Raw genomic sequence first — 20,185 nt, 5'->3', positions numbered from 1 at the left:
TGTTTTTGCTTTATGGGGAAAACTGGAGCACCCGGAGGAAACCCACACCAACATGGGGAGAACATGCAAACTCCACCAGAAATGCCAACTGGCGCAGCTGGGACTCAAACCAGCAATCTTCTTGCTGTGAGGCGACAGTGCTAACCATATTTATGTATAAATATAAATTTTATTGTTATTGTGTGAACATCTTGTAATAAAATTACACAATATATTGGCGGCCATATTGATACCATCTGATAAATGCTATGCTAATGCTATGCTGTCTTTATCTTATAACAAAATTAAGCTTATATCTTTAAGTTGATAAGTTATGTATTACATTATTTTAACTGTTTGAACCACTTTACATTCTTGCGCATCATTTTTTATTATTTTATCTGTATTTTGATTTTAGTTAATGTTTAATGACTTGCTTGCTTCCTTTTAATTAATCAATTAATTATTTATTATTTATTAATAATTTATTAATTAATTATTTAAGGTACTGTATATATATATATATATATATATATATATATATATATATATATATATATATATATATATATATATATATTTATATATATATATATATATATATATATATATATATATATATATATATATATATATATATATATATATATATATATATATATATATATATATACAGTACCTTATATAAAGTATATATATAAATATATATTTATTTATTTATTTTTTCCCAGAGATGGGTTGCAGCTGGAAGGGCATCCGCTGCGTAAAAACTTGCTGGATAAGTTGGCGGTTCATTCCGCTGTGGTGACCCCGGATTAATAAAGGGACTAAGCCGACAAAAAAAAGAATTAATAAAAAAAAAAAAAAAATATATATATATATATATATATATATATATATATATATATATATATATATATATATATATATATATATATATATATATATAATGTCAGAATTATTAGCCCCCTTTTAAAAATTTTATTATTTTTTTTTTTTTACATAATTTTCCAAATTATGTTAAGCAGAGCAAGGAAACTTTCACAGTATGTCTGATAATTTTTTTCTTCTGGAGAAAGTCTAATATGTTTTATTTAGGCTAAAATAAAAGCTGTTTTTTTTTTTTTTTAAACAAACACTCACGCTATATATTTTTTCAATAGTCTACATAACAAACCATCATTATACAATGACTTGCCTAATTACCTGAACCTGCCTAGTTAACCTATTTAATCGAGTTATGCCTTTAAATGTCAATTTAATGTCATGGGGGGCATGCAAGAAATGTTCCTGAATGAAAGTAAAAGTGCCAAACTGCAGTTAAAGTCAACACATTAAAAATGAAACACCCGAAATTACGCAAAACTCTGCAGGAAAATTGGATATCAGGGTGACACTGACATTAATCAAACCATGTGCTGTATCATGTGAAACGGGATCATGAAAGAAGAATTCATAAAGCAACTCAAGTAAACATCTTAATCATATTATTGTCTTATTCATATTAAGGCAAATAATTTGATTACTGAAGTCCATGTAAACATAATCACTGTATCAGTCAAAAATTACATATCTATGCTTTCATAATTGAATTTCTTGAAAGACTGACTTTCAAAGTTTTCTAATAAAGCCTGAAGACTATGTTAATGTAAATGTTTTACATAATGCTAAATTATGCTAATTTTTTGGCGAAGAAAATCTAAAATTATTTCATATTTCTTCTATTATTTGACACATTAAACTGTCGTTTGCTACTTTTTGTTATGAAAATGATTATAATGAACAAGATAATACAGACAAACCCATTCTGTTCATGTCAATGTCAGTGTGTCCTGATTCATTCAAGCTATAACCAGATATATATAGAGTGCATAGAGTCTGAAATATACTTAATAATCAAACTGTCCTTGCAGAGTAATTTTAATGACTTCATCTGTTGACTTTAATATAGAATCCGATCACTTATAAAATATCTTTTGCACAGAAACAGGCTTCCCTTTAATGAATCAACAGTGAACATATAATGAAATATAAACCAAAAATAGGTAATGGTGGTTGAGGGTTTTTGCAGGGTTTCATTTTGCGAGGTGACATTTAAACACCGACTGCAGTTTAATGATATTGAAACAAAGCCGGAGGAAGATATTTTGCATGACCTTTAGGACACTCATGAGGTTTGACAAGATTGCAGGCAAATTCTGTCCATCTTTTTTTTGCCTCTTTATATGCAGTTCAGTGTAATTAGAGGTTTCCGCTGACAGTTTACATGATGACAGAAAAGTCACGTTGACACAAATGGCCAACATCTGTCACTGCCCACAGCCCAAGCGTTTGACAGACTGCAAAATATAGGCGAGATTTTTCACAGGGATTTGTTAGTGGACCATTTCCAGACTTTAACAGTCACTGTCACTTTCCTTGACATGCCGTAAACAGTCACATCTCTGATTCTCCGGATGAGACACGAGAGGAAGCGAGACTGCGGAAAGATCTGCCTTGTGTTTCTATGAATATACATCGAAATTACACTATTTCACTGTCAAAATTTTGCTGAGAACACACAACATGGCAGCTTCCAGGAGCGTAGGAGCAATTATGAATATATAATTAGGGAACTCATGAATATTAATTAGGTTGTCTGACTGAATTGCCGAAAAGCAGGTTAAGGGTTGTGATTTTTGGACAACACAGATTTGTTTCGCTGTTTTGTGATGGAAACTTGACATCTGCTTGATCATAAAGTGAGAAGTTTACACTTTTTAAACTTTCTTGTGTTTACCTCCTTGAGTGTTGCTGTTTGAGAATGAAAAAAGTTCCCCAATTTGAAATATTTTGGCTTTTTACTCACTTTTCTTCATCTTTAAGCCACTTTGACACAATCTACATTTTTAAAAGGACTGTATAAATAAAGAAGGCGAGGCAGTGGCGCAGTAGATAGTGCTTTTGCCTCACACCAAGAAGGTCGCTGGGTCGCTGGTTCGAACCTCGGCTCAGTTGTCATTTCTGTGTGGAGTTTGCTTGTTCTCCCTGCCTTCGCGTGGGTTTCCTCCGGGTGCTCCGGTTTCCCCCACAGTCCAAAGACATGTGGTACAGGTGAATTGGGTAGGCTAAATTATCCGTAGTGTATGAGTGAGTATGTGAATGTGTGTGGGGATGATTCCCAGAAATGGGTTGCGGCTGGAAGGGCATCCGCTGTGTAAAAACTTGCTGGATAAGTTGACGGTTCATTCCGCTGTGGCGACCTCGGATTAATAAAGGGACTAAGCCGACAAGAAAATTAATGAATGAATGAATGAATAAATAAAGAAGAAGGAAGGATGGAATAAAGAAAAAAGCTCTGCAAAGTTAGTCTAAAAGTGGTTGTTATATTGTAAGCACTATATCTGAATGAATGAATGAATAAGTTCTGCAAGTTAGTCATTCTCAAAAGTGGTTATTCTTAATATCGGCAAGCACTATTTCTTAATGAATGAACAAACAAATGAATTGTTCAATAAATGAAAAACCTCTGCAAAGTTAGCAATTCTAAAAAGTGGTTATTAAAAGTTATAGCACTATTTTTGAATGCATGAATGAATGAATGCATGCATGAATAAAACTCTGCAAAGTAAGTAATTCTCAAAAGTGGTTAATAATAGTGGTAGCACTATTTCTGAATGAATGAATGCATGAATGAATGAATGAATGGATGAAAAAGCTAGAAAGAAAGAACGAAAGAAAGAAAGAATGAATGAATTAATGAATTAATGAATGAATGAATGAATGAATGAATGAATGAATGAATGAATGAATGAATGAATGAATGAATGAATGAATGAATGAAAAGCCCTGTAAAGGTAGCAATTCTCAAAAGTGTATATTTATAGTGACATCACTTTTTCTGATTGAATGAATGAATGAATGAATGAATGAATGAATGAATGAATGAATGAATGAATGAATGAAAAAGCCCTGTAAAGGTATAAATTCTCAAAAGTGACTATTATTAATGGTGTTATTATTTCTGCATGAATGAATGAATGAATGAATGGATGAAAAAGCTAGAAAGAAAGAACGAAAGAAAGAAAGAATGAATGAATGAATGAATTAATAAATGAATGAATGAATGAATAAAAAGCCCTGTAAAGGTAGCAATTCTCAAAAGTGTATATTTATAGTGACATCACTTTTTCTGATTGAATGAATGAATGAATGAATGAATGAATGAATGAATGAATGAATGAATGAATGAATGAATGAATGAATGAATGAATGAATGAATGAAAAAGCCCTGTAAAGGTATAAATTCTCAAAAGTGACTATTATTAATGGTGTTATTATTTCTGAATGAATGATTGAATGGATGTATGAATGAATGAAAAAGCTCTGCAACGTTAGCAATTCTCAAAAGTGGTTATTAATAGTGGCAGCACTATTTCTGAATGAATGAATGAATGAATGAATGAAAAATCTCTTCAAAGTTAGCAATTCTCAAAAGTGGTTACTTGAATATAAATATATAAATCACGAATAATTTTTGCCCAGCACTAATATATCTTGCTGAATAATTATAATATAATATCATATTGCAATATACGGTATCGCAATGTCACATTTTTCCAATGTCATCCTATATAGTCCAATATTTGATACATAATGATATTGATTTAGAATAAAATTTATTGAAACTTAAAGTCCAATTTAAAGAGTTTATTGTATATGTGCCAGCAGATGCTTACTTTCTTTCAGTAGATATTCCGTGCAGATATTCCGTGCAGGTGTTTATGTTTATTTATTCTGATTTACTCACTAGGCTTTGAAATGCATTGATTCATTTAGTTTGATTATGTGGAGTAACTGAGGCATCTGCTGTAAAGGCTCTGCCCTATTTTGAAAATGAGGGTGGTGAGAAGCCGGTTATTTGCATTTTTGGACACACACACACAAAAGGTTGTGCACTCTGAACAAATAAACTATCCATAAACTATTTGTTTTAAACTATGGACATTCATTCATTCAGAAATAGAGCTACCACTATTAATAACCACTTTTGAGAATTACTAACTTTGCAGAGCTTTTCAGTTGATTAATTATTTGATTAGTTAATTAATTAGTTAATTAATTAATTTATTTATTCATTCATTCATTTATTCATTCATTCAGAAATAATGTTATCACTATAAATAACCACTTTTGAGAATTGCTAACTTTACAGAGCTTTTTCATCCATTCATTCATTCATTCAGGAATAGTGATGTCACTATTAATAGCCATTTTTGAGAATTGCTTACTTTACAGAGCTTTTTCATTCATTCATTCATTCATTCATGCATGCATTAATTCGTTCAGAAATGGTGATGTCACTATTAATAGCCACATTTTTAGCATTGCTCACCTTACAGAGCTTTTCATTCATTCATTCATTCATTCATTCATTCATTCATTCATAAATGGTGATGTCACTATTAATAGTCACTTTTTTTGAATTGTTCACCTTACAGAGCTTTTCATTCATTCATTCATTCATTCATTTATTCATTCATTCATTCATTCATTCATTCTTTTCAGCTTAGTCTCTTTATTAGTCTGTGGTCGCCACAGCGAAATGACCCGCCTCACACCTGAAACTTATATTTTATCTTGTAAAAGGGACATAATTGAACTCCTTCGTATCACAAATCATAATGTGCAGAGCGTAATAAAGTCCAAATATACATTTACAAATGAGCATTAGACTGGGGAATTAAAACAGGCAGGCAAAAGTATCTTCTGAAGGCTTTTTTTCCCCATCTGACTGGCTTTGTTGCTTGATGAATGTTTTATTAGCTCTTGAAGCTCACCCGGCTGGTCAGTTTAGTTTAATGTTTTAAAGGCCATTTCCAGCTGTAGCATATTTGCACAAATGAAACCAACACATTGTCTGTTTTCTTCCTCCCTGAAGCAAATGACTGCTTTTACAGTGAGTGCTAATAGAATAGTGTTATTGTTGTGAAATCCAGTAAGCTGCACACATTTGAGCCCGCCATAAATTGCTCTGTTTTGTATTTCTTGAACCTGTGTATATTATTGCCACACGGTTTCTTTTGTGCCACGCTGTGTGTAATCTTAATGTTTATGCATGTTTTACAACCCTGCATGTTTTAGTCACAATTCACAGTTGGATTAGTCAGAGATTTGGCCCTCATAGGAGAAGAACAGACAGATTAGATGGAAACATTGCTTGAGAGCACACAGCCCATCATAGGAAGGAGATTGAAATACTAAACAAGTCATCAGGATGATGCTCATGTTGTCGGTTAACATGTTGGTCAAGATGTTTTATCCCCCAGCGGAAGAGGAAATGTATTGAAGTTTGTTTACCGTATGAATAAAAATGGTATAATTCAGACTATTTTGCTTACAGTTGTGAGTTTAAGTTAAGTTTATTTTTAAACTAATTTCGAGAGGATCACCTGCTTATGTTTGAACACAGCCGGTCCTGCATTATTAAATTTATGATTCACCAATCAGATGATTCCTAAGCCGCTATAAATACCCGAAGTTCCATATAACAGCCATCTTCGTTTTGAAGAATCCCCCCTTCCAGCCCTACTCCTCCTCCTTTCCTAGATGGGGGGCACTGTGGCCCAGTGGTTAGCACTTACAGCGAGAACATTACTGGTTCTAGTCCTCCCCAAGCCAGCCGACGTTTCTGTGCAGAGTTTACACGTTCTCCCTGTGCTCACATGGGTTTCCCCCGGGTTCCCTGGTTTTCTCCCACTATCCAAAAACATGCAATTTAAGTTAACTGACTAATCCAAATCACTACCACAGACATGCTCCTAGTAAGAAGTTATCTCTTAAGAGCAATCAGTATCCGTTCATTAGCTACTACAGCAGGGGAGTTCTCGAGATCTACCTGAGCTCAAACTCCTCTCTCGCCTTGCAAACGGGAAGGAGCCCCGGGCTTGAGAACCTTATGAGCTTAGGTCTCTCTTCCGGGACAGCATGCCAAACATGCATTATAATCAATCATTAGCTAAGTGGGAACTCTTGAAACTAAAAGGACAAAAAGTAGAAAAGAACTAAACACTTTTTTTTTAAGTAAATGAAGGTGTAGATTATACAGTGCATTGTTGAGAACTTAAAAAAAAAGAATTATTAAAAGTTTTGAAAGAGATCAAGCCTCAGCAAAGATAAAGCAAAAGTAACTCAAAGTAACAAAGCACATTACTTGTGCTTGTGGGGGGTTGGGGGAGTGTGTGTGTGTGTGTGTGTGGGGGGGGGGGGGGGGGGGTGCCCCCCAAACCCCCCCACCCAACCCAATATATAGCTAAAATAATTGTCTAAGTAGATAGAAAACCGCATTTATCATTTAAAATGCATTTAGAAACAATAGAGTTCCCCCTCCCCCTCCTCAGAGTGGTTCGGTCCACTGACTGGCTGCAGCTGAGTTAATGTTAAATTTCTGTAAGTAGGTAGGGGATTTTATTTACCTTAAATAAAGCGATTCTCTTCATAGTAGTAATTAAAGACTCGTTCATAAATTAGTTGCAGCAAAAATGCTGATTACCAATGTAATTGTCCATGTATCGGGTGTATTAGCGATTCAAATTACTTATCTAGTTAACGTTAGCATGTTGCTAACGCTAAAGCCGAATGAGCACTGCTACACTGAGCACACTAACCCCACTGTATTTTTTGTATAATCAGTTTCTGTTCTATTTTAAGTGACTCAGTTAATTTGAAATTAAAATGTTAACCTTTTTTAATTCTTTGTTTTTATTGTTGTGATTATTTTTATGATAGTTTTGCATTCTTTATGTGAAGCACTTTGAATTACCATTGTGTATAAAATGAGCTACAGCATAAATAAACTTGCCCTGCAATGTTATGTATTGGATAAAATGATAGAGAAAATGGACATAAGATCATTTTTCAGTGCAAGTACAAAAAGTTCATATATAACAGCCATTTGGCTTTCAAAATGAGTGCTTATGAAATTACTAATGTCACAATATCAATCACAGGCAAAGGAGAAAGAAATGATTGAGGAACAGGCAGAGCAGGGTCAGTCAGGTGTACAGTGTCAGGTAAGGGTGTTGTGCTTTATTGAAGAGATAATGACCATTCTTTTGAAGGGGGTGAACAATTTTTTTTTTTATGTTTTCGGAGTTGTGTTCGTTTAACAGATTTCACAGGCTCACAGATTTACATTATGATCAGTCATTTTAACGTTGTTTAAATTACTTATTATGAGTATGGAAAACATATTTTCCTTGCATTTATTCTGCTTCAGGAGTCAGTCTGATGACTGTAAACAACACAACAAACAATGCAATAAATTTTGAAGAAAAAATTAGCTGTCATTGAACCTGAGAAAAACTTTGAGAATAATCATAATGACAAAGTCTCCATGCTATCATAATAATTATGATAAAACCATTTTTAACTGTGGGGACCAGGGCTTTACATTAACACCAGCCAACCCGCCAAATGCGGTAGATTTCAGCTTTGACGGTTAGACAGTCACTCCCACTAGCCACTTTGGCTGGTTGAAAATAATTTTTAAATTGTGGTTTTCTTAAAAGCAAAGTTCGACTATAATAATGACTCAATATGCGTGCAAATGTGATCTTAGAATGGAAAAACAGCACGACTAACAAAAACATTGCATTTGCGCGAGCAGAATACAGAGTGAGAGGATAATCACTCGCGCTAACAGCTGATTTGATGCGCGCGACTGTTTAAAGCGCGTGCGCGCTCCTGTTTCTTTTCTTGAAGCACGCGTGCCTGGAACGCAACTGTGATCGGATCTCTTTCAAATAATCAGGCAAAAAGTAATGCTAATGCACACATAGTCTGGCTGCTTTCAAGAGCTCCAAATACGTCTTTTTGTAAGCAGCACTGGTTGCTTTCGCTTTGAACAGATTATTAATTGGCCTTAACCGTGTGATCATCCTTCTATTATCACACAGTATGTTTTTCACCTGCTTTCTTTTGCTTACGGTTATTATTGTTTGTATGGTTTAATTATCATTGTTTACCACAACATTGCTTTAATATGAGATTAACTCTCCATTTATGTGTAGTTAACTGGTGATCTGAGAGACCTTTAGTGAGGACAGATTACTGTGCATATTTTTGATACATGACAATAATTATTTTTTATTAACAAGTCAATTGTTTTTCTTAGTTTTTTTTTTAAAGAAATGTTTTGTTAAATAAAAAGTATAGTATACAGCTATATTTAGCTTGTTTGACACATTTAAAATTTGTGGCTAAGAAATCATTATTGTTTGGTGTGGTCAGAGATAAATTAGGTAAATCCTTAATTTTGAGTTCTGAAAAGTCATGTGACCCATTTGCTCATACAGGACACACAAAACGTGAAATTAATGAGAAGGCATGTGGACATAACACAAAATCTAAATCAAGTAATTATAGCATGTCAAAGTCATATTTCTGCATTTAAAAATATTTTCCCAACAACAAAATTGTGGCTAGTAAAAATGCAGAGTGGCTAGTAACATTGGAAAACTAGTAGCCACTGTGGCTGGTGATCAAAAAAGTTAATGTAAAGCCCTGGTGGGGACATATCTTTAATAGTAATATTCGGCTGTATTATTTGTGTCCCCTTCAAAAAAAATGCTTGAAAGAAATTTTATATTGATTGTCCCCCCTTACTGTTAAATCAGATTTACGCCCATGCAACTAATAAATGTTTGGGCAGTACCTCAATATTGAAATGCATTACTGTATAGAGTAAGTTTTCCCAATTTTGCTCATAAGTATACATATATACAAGATAGCTTAGAATTTTGAGATATTTTGTTGTCAGCTATTGATTCATCCTGTGGTGAAACTGCAGCTTCTTTAGTGAAGATTTTCTTTTTTTTTTTTTTTGTTTCTTCAATTTTTTTCTATTTTTCTTTAATTTAAGTACAGACCGCCTGAAGTTTGTTTATTTGAATCCTCTAAAACTAACTCTTTCCACATCCCCCTGGTGGAAATGTTATTGCAGTCTGTGTGGGATGCATAATATATCATGAAATCAGCAACAACAATTACTCTTTTGTCTTTCTGGCGTTAGGCAATTCTTAGACTCTTATGTAAGCATACAATTTAGGAAGGTCCACATTGATTTCTAACTAAGATGTTTCATTGTGTGTGGCCAGTTAAATTAAATTAAATTAAATTTATTTCATTTTATTTTATTACATTTAATTTAATTTTATTTTATTTTATTCATTTAATTTTATTTTTATTACATTTAATTTAATTTTATTTTAAAATAAATAAATACAACACAATACCATAAAAAATGTAATAGTTTAAAAAAAACATTCTGAAGAACAGCACGTACCTTGAGGTATCTAAAACTCATCCTAGTGCCACTTTTTTTTTCCAAACTGTGCAATCAAGAACGGCTTCTTTTCTGCTGTGCTGTCCAAACACCCTCCATATTTCACAACATCAGCTTGAAGTCAGGCACACGACTGGCCCAAAAAATGAGCAAACCTGTGCTACCCATCTGTGCTTTTATTTCCATCTCGCCATGCATGACTATTATATTTCAGCCTGTCTGAATACCAACGACAGAGAGAGAGAGAGGCTAATATAGTAGTGTAGCCCATTTTATGAATATAAATGCCACACGCTAAGAGGTAAAGAGTGGACACATCTGTATTAAGTTTTATGTAAATACAAATGCATGTACACTCACCGGCCACTTTATTAGGTACACCTTACTCGTACCTGGTTGGACCCACTTTTGCCTTCAGAACTGCCTTAATCCTTCATGGCATAGATTCAACAAGGTACTGGAAATACTCCTCAAAGATTTTGCTCCGTATTGACATGACAGCATCACGCAGTTGCTGCAGATTTGTCGGCTCCACATCCAGGATGAGAATCTCCCAATTCACCACATCCCAAAGATGCTCTATTGGATTGAGTACTGGTGACTGTGAAGGCCATTTGAGTTCAGTGAACTCATTGTCATGTTTAAGAAACCAGTCTAAGCTGATATGCTTTTTATGACATGGCAAGTCATCCTGCTGGAAGTAACTATCAGAAAATAAGTACACTGTGGTCATAAAGAGATGGACATTGTCAGTAACAATATTTAGGTAGGGTAATGGTGATGCTCCATTCTGCTGCTGTAGCACATCCGCCTCAAGGCTGGACGTGTTGTGCATTCAGAGATGCTATTCTGCAACCAGTCTGGCCGATATCTTCTGATCTCTGGCATCAACAAGACATCTGCACCCACAGAACTGCCGCTCACTGGATATTTTCTCTTTTTCGGACCATTCTCTGTAAACCCTAGAGATGGCTGTGCGTGAAAATCCCAGTAGATCAGCAGTTTCTGAAATACTCAGACCAGCCCGTCTGGCATCAACAGCCATGCCATGTTCAAAGTCACTTAAATCACAGACTCAGATCTTCATGACCATGTCTACATGCCTACATGAGCTGCTGCCATGTGATAGGTTGATTAGAAATTTGTGTTAAGCAGTTGGACAGGCATACCTAATAAAGTGGCTGGTGATTGTGTACTGTATGCATTATAATGTATAAATTCCTTTATATGTTATTATTGTTTTATTTTTGTTCTATATTTTTCATCAATATTGTTATTACTACTAATATTTAAATTTAAATAATATATTTTTATATTATATATATTTCCCCCCATGCAACATGTACGCCATGCCAATAAAGTGGATAGAATTTGACTTTTAAAGTGAGAGAGAGAGAGAGAGAGAAAGAGGGTCTGAAGATTGAATGCTGTGCAGCCACCTATAGGGACAGTCATCATAACTTTATCAGGTGGCCATAAATCGTCTACGCCACATCTATGCCAAGTGTGTTGGCATTGACTTTCAAATGAGGGCTGTCTATCATTCGCAATGTTCAGTGCGGCTCATGGTGTGACAGTTTCCCAGCAGGCTGAGCGTTTCGAGGGTCTCCTACTGCATCTAAACTGTGCTCAGTGATTGTGTACTGATCAGTGGTGTTGTGTATTCAGAGCAGGATCTTCTTTATTTCTGTGTCTCTGTACACAATGGAAGGCTAGAGCGCTGGCAACACTGTGATTGCAGGCATTTGTAGTCTTGGAGTTGTAATTTATGTCGTCCTGCACAATAAAGTCTGGTTAATTTTTGGTCATTGAAAACGTACTGAGCAATTCAGATTGCCTGAGTGGCTCGGCTCGACTGTAAATATGACAATATAGAGAAGAAATGAGGCATCAAATGTGCAGTTATCAGTGTGTTTATGTTTTTATTTTTGTTTAATAAGTTAAAGTAAGTTTTGTAAACAAATTTTTTTTTTAAATGAAATGGAATATAAACTCTGTATCGTAAAGTGTGCTTAACTGAGTGTAAATTTTTTTGTGTTATTGGAAAAATTGATGATATGAATATGAATGATTTATTATGATATGATATGATATATATATATATATATATATATATATATATATATATATATATATATATATATATATATATAATAATTAGGTTAACTAGGCAGGTTAGGGTAATTAGGCAAGTTATTGTATAACAATGGTTTGCTCTGTAGACTAGCGAAAAAAAAAAGGGGGCTAATAATTTTGACCTCAATGTTTTAAAAAAAATAAATAAAAACTGCTTTCATTTTAGCCGAAATCAAACAATAAAATAAGACTATCTCCAGAAAAAAAAATATTATCAGACACACTGTGAAAATTTCCTTGCTTTGTTAAACATCATTTGGGAAATATAAATTATATAGTTGAAATCAGAATTATTAGTCCCCCTGAATTATTAGCCCCCTTGTTTATTTTTTTCCCCAATTTCTGTTTAACGGAGATAAGATTTTTTTCAGCACATTTCTAAACATGATAGTTTTAATAACTTATTTCTAAAAACTAATTTATTTTATCTTTGCCATGATGACAGTAAATACTATTTTACTAGACATTTTTCAAGACACTTCTAAATAGCTTAAAGTGAAATTTAAAGGCTTAACTAGGTTAATTAGGTTAACTAAGCTGAAAAGTAAATTAATGAATTATTAGATTATTTATTAATATTGTTACCTTATTTCTTATTTTTTATCTTTATTATGTTTGTGTTTTTAAATAGTTTTTAATTAATAGCACATATTTAATAAATTGTTATTAAAAATATTATCTACAGTTTAAGGCAAAACATATTAGCTGTAGTATCTTGCAAAATAACTAATAAAATAGTATGTACTGGCATCATTGCAAAAACAAAAATAAATTATTAGAAATTTGTCATTGAAAAAAAATGTTGAAAAAAAAGTTCTTCCTGATAAACAGCATTTAGAAAATATTTGTAAATAAAATAAATTAAATTTCAAAGGAGGGCTACTCATTTTGCCTTCAACTGTGTGTGTATCTGATCTATCTATCTATCTATCTATCTATCTATCTATCTATCTATCTATCTATCTATCTATCTATCTATCTATCTGTCTGTCTGTCTGTCTGTCTGTCTGTCTGTCTGTCTGTCTGTCTGTCTGTCTGTCTGTCTGTCTGTCTGTCTGTCTGTCTGTCTGTCTGTCTGTCTGCTTGTCTATCTGTACTACTATTTTTTGTCTGTGTCTAAGTTTATCTGTGTCTTGGTCTAAATCTTGTAATAATTTATTCAATATATATATATATTTTTATTTGCATCGATCTTAATCATTATTAATTTTTAATAATATAGTTAAATTTATTCATGTAAAACATATCAATTTAAAATATATTTTAATATTTAATAAATGTATCATATAATAACTTTCCTTACTTTAAACACTTTGCTTCATTTCCCCTAAAAAACATTTAAAAGTTTCAAGAGGTGCTTTGAAATATGCACTTTTATTAGATGTTTGACGTAATCTCAACTAAAACCTGAGAAAAGGTTGGGACATAATGTAACTCCTCCCCTTTTAAAAAAACAGCCAATGGCGTGTTGTTTTATCCACTTTGCCAGTGAGAGTGGTTGAGCTTAAGTGCCTCAAATAAAAAGCAAATGAGAAGCGCTTAAAGATTGTAAAGAGCATTTGATTGGTCAAAAGATTTGATGAGAAACTAAAGTTTGAGGTGATGTGAGTAAAATTGTTAATCCATTGAGGCGGAAGTGACAAGCTAGCTTTATATCAGTTTTAAATCGTCTAAATGCAATTTCTGTCGCTGTTTTGGAGCACACTACAGCATATACCAACTAATACTGATACTAACATCTAAAAAACTATTTTAATTTCATGGAAACTTTAAACAGTGGTTAAAAAAAACCTTCTATCAGAGCTCAATTGAAGCACAGCCTTGTGAATATAGATACCCGACTTAAAAAAAAGCAGCTCAATCTAATGTGTTCTCAGACATCACGATAATATATTGATCCTTTTTTCCCCGAGCTTTATCTTTATTTCCTCACGGTGCTCATTATTCCTTAATTGATTCAAAGCAGATTTAATCTTGCCATCGAGTGTGGGCTGCTTATTGAAAGCATCGAGTTTAAAGCCACAGTAGATCTGCGTCCTCCTTTATCTGCTCTAGCTAGCAATGTTTGCTGGAAAAAAAGGCTTTAAATGCATATGTGTGTGTGTTGTTGTGTTGCAGGAGTGTAATGTGCAGGTGTTGGGCAGTCGTTCTGCTTTGGGCCGCAGCTCTGATGGCAGAGGCTCGTCCTGGTAAAGAAGGATTCACCCCGCCGGCGTATCGACCACTCGTCCGCTTCCGTCACAAGGTATCGATCTTTCCTATTTCATTATCCATCGCTTTTACAACAGCTGACTGACTTCTGTTGTGTGTGGCTGCTTTAACATGCTAATTACCAGAGCGTGATGTTTCATTTTAGCTCCAGTTTATGGTGTAATGATGAAAATAAATAAGTAAAACGACAAAAAACGAAACGAAAAAGACTAGTAGACTAGAGATTTACACTGTACAAAATATCCGTTTTCTGTATTTTTTTTGATACATATATATTTTTTTTTCACAGTTTATTTATGTTTTTGAATTGCATTTTGGGATCTTGATCTTTCGTTCAACAACTTTTAACCCTGAAAAGTTTGAAAAAGTGACTTTTATGAAAAATGTTTAATAGTAAAGTGGTATATTATCTGTGTTGGTGTTGTATATTGCGATACGAAAACCTTGTAATAAACTGCCAGTACATTTTATGTTATTTTACAGATTTTTTTTTCTCTATACAGTGGGCCCACATTATTCGTGGGAGTTGCATTCTAAAAAATAACCTAAGTAAGAGAAATCCAACCCAGGCTCATTCTGGAAACGTAGCCATGCGGACGTTTCTGGAGACCGCGAAATACGTCCTGGGACATACGTAATTGTGCAGTTTTTGTGAGTTTTTGCTGATTGAGCGCGAACGGCGGTCATGAGAGGCATTCAAGACTTGAAAAATCGTGCACAGCGGCCTCTCACGAGCGCCAATTACGCTCAATCGGTCAACCCAGCCACCCTCCTCCTCCTCCTTCCCTAAACCCAAGCAACGATTTACAAAAGCCGTCCAGAAAAAAAGAAAAGCCCTCGACAGATTTTGACCGCGTTTTCGGATTTCACCGCGTCTTCTCGCCCATTATTAACTTGTTCGCTTTATTTTTTGGATTCTGTTTTTTGTCTTACCTTTTTTCTGGAATCGCTCTTCCCTGGACCCAAACCCGGTCGTCGCCATGGCCAGCCCCCCGCTGGGCCTCCGCTCTGCCGACGTAACATGACGAGCTAACCGGACAAACTGGTTGCAGCGGGAAAGCCCTCCACACGGAGGTGAGCCATCAGCCGGCGAGCACGAAGAGGAGCGGCATCACACCGCCCCGTAGCTTTTGCTTGAAAAAATGTTCCTCTGGCCATGTAAATTGCGGTCTCCAGAAACGTCAGTGGGTCTACGTTTTCAGAATAAGCTTGGGTTGGAGAAATCCATGTAGTAGTCAGTTTTAATTTTAATTAATTCATTCATTCATTTATTCATTTTCTTTTCGACTTAATCCCTTTATTAATCTGGGATTGTCACAGCGCAATGAACCGCCAACTTATACCATACACATACATACACTACGGACAATTTAGCTTACCCAATTCACCTAGACTGCATGTTTTTGGACTTGTGGGGGAAACTTGAGGACCCGGAGAGGAAGCTCATGTAAACATGGGAAGAATAGGTAAACTCCACATAGAAGCGCCAACTGGCACAGCTGAGGCTTGAACCAGCGACCTTCTTGCTGTAAATCGAACGTGCTACCCACTGTGCAAATTGACACAAATAAATAAGTTAACAAATGTTAAACAGTTAAGTTCCCCCAAAACAAATGTCAAGAGTTGTTTTTTTTTCAGCTCATTTTAAATAATTAGTTTAGGGCAGCAGGAGTTTGTTTAGTTTGCTGTGTTTATTGTTTTGAGAGCACTTACAAGCATTTGGAAAAAGTGTGAAATCTATTGGGGGGGGGGGGGGGATTTTTTTAGAACCACTCGTTGGATATTGCACTTTAAAACTCATGTAATATTTACAAAAATGCGACCAAATGTACTTCTATTTTTAAGAGCCTGGGTTGAAAAACTGCAGCTGTTTGACGAGTACATTCATAAACATATTTATACTAAAAAGTAATGAAGGTTTGGATCTGCAGGAGGAAACTCTGGCTGTGCAGACATCATGATGAAGCAGCACAGTGTGATTGTGTAATTGAATGTTTATTGACTGGCCATTGCAGTGAGTTTGTGGACGCACACAGTACGATTCCAGCAATTGAAGCATAATACAGCTCTAACAAGCTTCACTGCTTCCCTCGACGCTTCTCTCTTCATCAGCTACATGAGCAAATGTTCACTTTATATCAGCGATCAATTAAACTCTGAGTGAGGGGCAGAACAGGGGCTCATGGAAACACTTTTACCTTTTATATCCATATAAACAACACCGCAGTACTCCAAACACACACACTGGTGACCCCATTTTGTGTGTTAAATTAAATTGGCAAAAATGATTTAAATGATTAACAAAACGCTATTGATGATAACCAATACTGATTGTTATTAAGTGTATATGTTACTGAGTGTATTTTTACATTTATACAAAATACGATACAGGCAGTGGAATGGGGAAAAGGGCAAGTTTATGAGACAAATTGTCTCTTATACAGTATATACAGAGGATGGACAAATTGAAACGCCTGGTTTTAGACTACAATAATTGATTAGGATGGCGTAGAGCCTCCTTTTGCGGCCAATACAGCATCAATTTGCCTTGGGAATGGCAGATACAAGTTCTGCACAGTGGCCAGAGCCATTCTGCCCTATTCTTCGTGCTGACTTGCTTCTCCAAAACACCTCAAAGTGGCTCAATAATGTTAAGGTCTGGTGGCTGTGCAGGCCATTGGAGATGTTCATCAAACCACTCTGTCCCCAGTCATGGTGTGTGCATTAGTGCAGTATCATCCTGATTCATGGCACCACCTCCAGGATACAATGTTTGAGCCACTGGGTTCACATGGTCCTCCAGAAAAGTTCGGTAGTCCTTGTCAGTGACTCAGCCAGGGGCGGACTGGCCATCTGGCAATTCTGGCAAATGCCATAAGGGCCGGACCAATTTTTAAATGTGGGCCGGTCAGTTTTTTTTTAATATGTATTGTTCTTACGTGCAGGCAGCTTTTATGTCTTGCTAGATGTGATATTATGATGATGATAAAAAAATAATAATAATAATAGATGTTAAGCATTTGGCCCAATTGGTGATGGCCGCCTGATTTCAAGATGGGCCGACCCAACCAAGGTTACCCCGACGTAATCAAAATCCGGCAAGAATGTCATATTATTTCACCATGTGTACAAAAAAAAATAAATAAATAGTAAATGTTCGTGTCCGTGGGTGGGTTGTGTTGGTGTGGTAATGTGGGCTGATGTGGCTACAGTGCCAGGGATTAATTTTTGTCCCAGTCCGCCCCTGGACTCAGCACCCATCTAACATCAGTTTTGGGACTAGGGAATGCCATAATATCGTAGCCCAAACTATCACTGCTCCACCCCCATGCTTTACTATGGGCATGCAACAGTTTGGGTGGTACGCATCTTTGGAGCTACTCCTCACCATAACTCTCCCGGATGTGGAAAAGACAATGAAAGTGTACTTATCTGAAATCAATACATTTGTTTATTTGTTTATTAATTAATTAATTCATTCATTCATTATCATGCAAGATGCTTCTAAGACACAAGATGTAAACACAATGTACCCAGCCATCTGTCAAAACACTTGTTTAATAATATAGAAGTAGAATACGATTAATAAAATTAGTGCAATATTTGCCTTCTTATATGAATATTTTCTGCAAAGATGTAGTCTAGTCATGTGCTTTACAATTACAAACATATTAACAACTTGGAGTGGACCGTCTTTAACCAGTGCCATCACATTTTTAGGAGCCTGGCTTAAAATATAATGATGTGTAAGCCATGGTTCGTTTGCCAATTGACACAGACATGAGGTCTGAAATAAAGATATGGCCATTATAAAAAATCCTAATGAGACAATCATGAGTAGCCTATTTAACTTCCTTTGCACTTTAAGGTTGAATACCACCCTGCTATCAGTTCAGTACTGTATGCTCACTATGTTATATAACTGCTCCATGCTGGTCATGTCTTTATTAAGTTAAAGCATTCTGTGTAGTACTGTGGAACACTGCAGTGTCACACGTGATAACGTTCATTCACTCACGCATTCTTTGTAGCCACATCTCTAAATGTCTATGAAACTGACGTATTTCAGTGTGCATGTTAATTAATTGGTGCTTGATTTTTAATCAATTGCCTTCGAAGCACTTCTTTTTGCATTCTTTGCAATTAGGACTGGGTGGTATGATATATATTGTTAAGATGGAATGAAATATGTACTGTAATTTCTTATTTTAATTCTGCGTATACCTGTGAAATGTAAATAAGTGGCAGTGGGCCATGTGTGCTTCATGGGAAAATGAAAGTGTTGCAGTTGTTTCATATTATTAGCAAAAAATGAAAGCTTAGTTTTAATATCTACTCAAGATTTGTATTCATTTCTGTATTTTATATTTTTTAACGTGTTTACATGTTTATAATTTCATATTTAAGTTTTCTTTTCCTGTTTCTTACTTGGCAAATATTTAATATCTGTGAGAAGATGGTACTTGAGAAATGTTTTTAATCTATATCTGTTCACATATTACAGTGAAATGTGACATACAGTGGAATTTATCGCTCATCTTTAGTCATTTTGGGCCATATCATACACCTGGCGCAATGAGGCGCAAGGCACGACGCAATAATTGTTTGCTAGTTTCAGCTTTGCGCAAGAGTGGTTTTGAGGCGTTGCACCACGCTCTTTAAATAGCAAATGCACTTGCGCTCATATGTGCACCCAGAGGCATTCTGGTCTGAAAAGGAAGGCATTCTGAGGCGCACTGCTGGCTCTTTGCTATTTTGAGAAACTATAATAGATTTTTTTTTAGACCAAAACAAACCCAGTCTAAAGTCCAGCGCCTCGCTTACACACTGCTTAATACACACAAGATGTAGAGAAATATGCAAATATCTTTACATATGAAAAAATTAAAATATTAAGGATATATATAAATATAAAGGATTAAAATATTACAAAAAATATTATTTTCTAGCCTACATAAATATGAAAAATCACTGCTTTTATGTCTTCATCTCGGGAGGCTTTTTCAGTTCATTCATAACAATTTGCTTTTGTATAATGTTATTATTATTAGCAGTATTATTGATTATATCCATATTTATATTTGTTTTATTAAAAACAAGCTTAGATTTGCCCACCTGCAGGTTTTAGATCATATGGGGCACAGCATGTGTTTTAGGATATAACTCAGTTTTGTGAACACACTTTGTTATAATTGTTTATTTATTTGTTTGCTGGAAATTAGATCTGAATTTAGAAATAGTTTTGAAACGAATATTTGCGCTTAACTAACTAAATTACTTATTTATAGGCTAATTGATGTCTGTGCGTAAAGGTTTCCCTATCCACAAGAGCCAAAGTGAAAGTAGATCGATTATCTCTCATTCTCGCGCTGTAGATGCTCTGTTTAACTGTAAAAAAAAAAAAAAAATGAAAAAAAAAACTGTTAACTGTCTGCTAGTGAAATGCTCAGTTTTTCCACTTACACTTACTTTACGTCATATAAATAGCAAATGCGCTTACGGTGCGACACAACTGGCTCTTAAAGGGAATGGGAG

The 20,185-nt window shown here is 34.9% G+C and overlaps 1 protein-coding gene and 1 long non-coding RNA gene across 6 annotated transcripts in view; both read left to right on the top strand.

Annotated features, from left to right (window-relative positions):
• Window positions 1–20,185, top strand: part of fstl5 (follistatin-like 5) — a 390,165-nt gene that overhangs the window by 121,468 nt on the left and 248,512 nt on the right. For all 5 annotated transcript variants that reach the window (XR_015506865.1, XM_087280661.2, XM_087280663.1 and 2 more), the window contains 1 exon segment: window positions 14,558–14,684. Coding sequence is in view for 2 of the 5 variants with exons in the window: in NM_001031842.2 (NP_001027012.2) it covers window positions 14,558–14,684 (127 nt within the window). In the remaining 3 variants the exon portion in view is untranslated.
• LOC147840912 (uncharacterized) lies at window positions 15,386–19,528 on the top strand. The gene is made up of 3 exons (XR_015508080.1): window positions 15,386–15,695; window positions 15,745–17,421; window positions 17,563–19,528. It is a non-coding gene; the product is annotated as an uncharacterized LOC147840912 (long non-coding RNA).

The sequence above is a fragment of the Danio rerio genome, chromosome 14, assembly GCF_052040795.2.
Source record: "Danio rerio strain M-AB ecotype USA chromosome 14, GRCz13ab, whole genome shotgun sequence".
Classification (NCBI taxonomy): Eukaryota; Metazoa; Chordata; class Actinopteri; order Cypriniformes; family Danionidae; genus Danio; species Danio rerio.
This window is presented reverse-complemented; position numbering and strand designations above follow the sequence as displayed.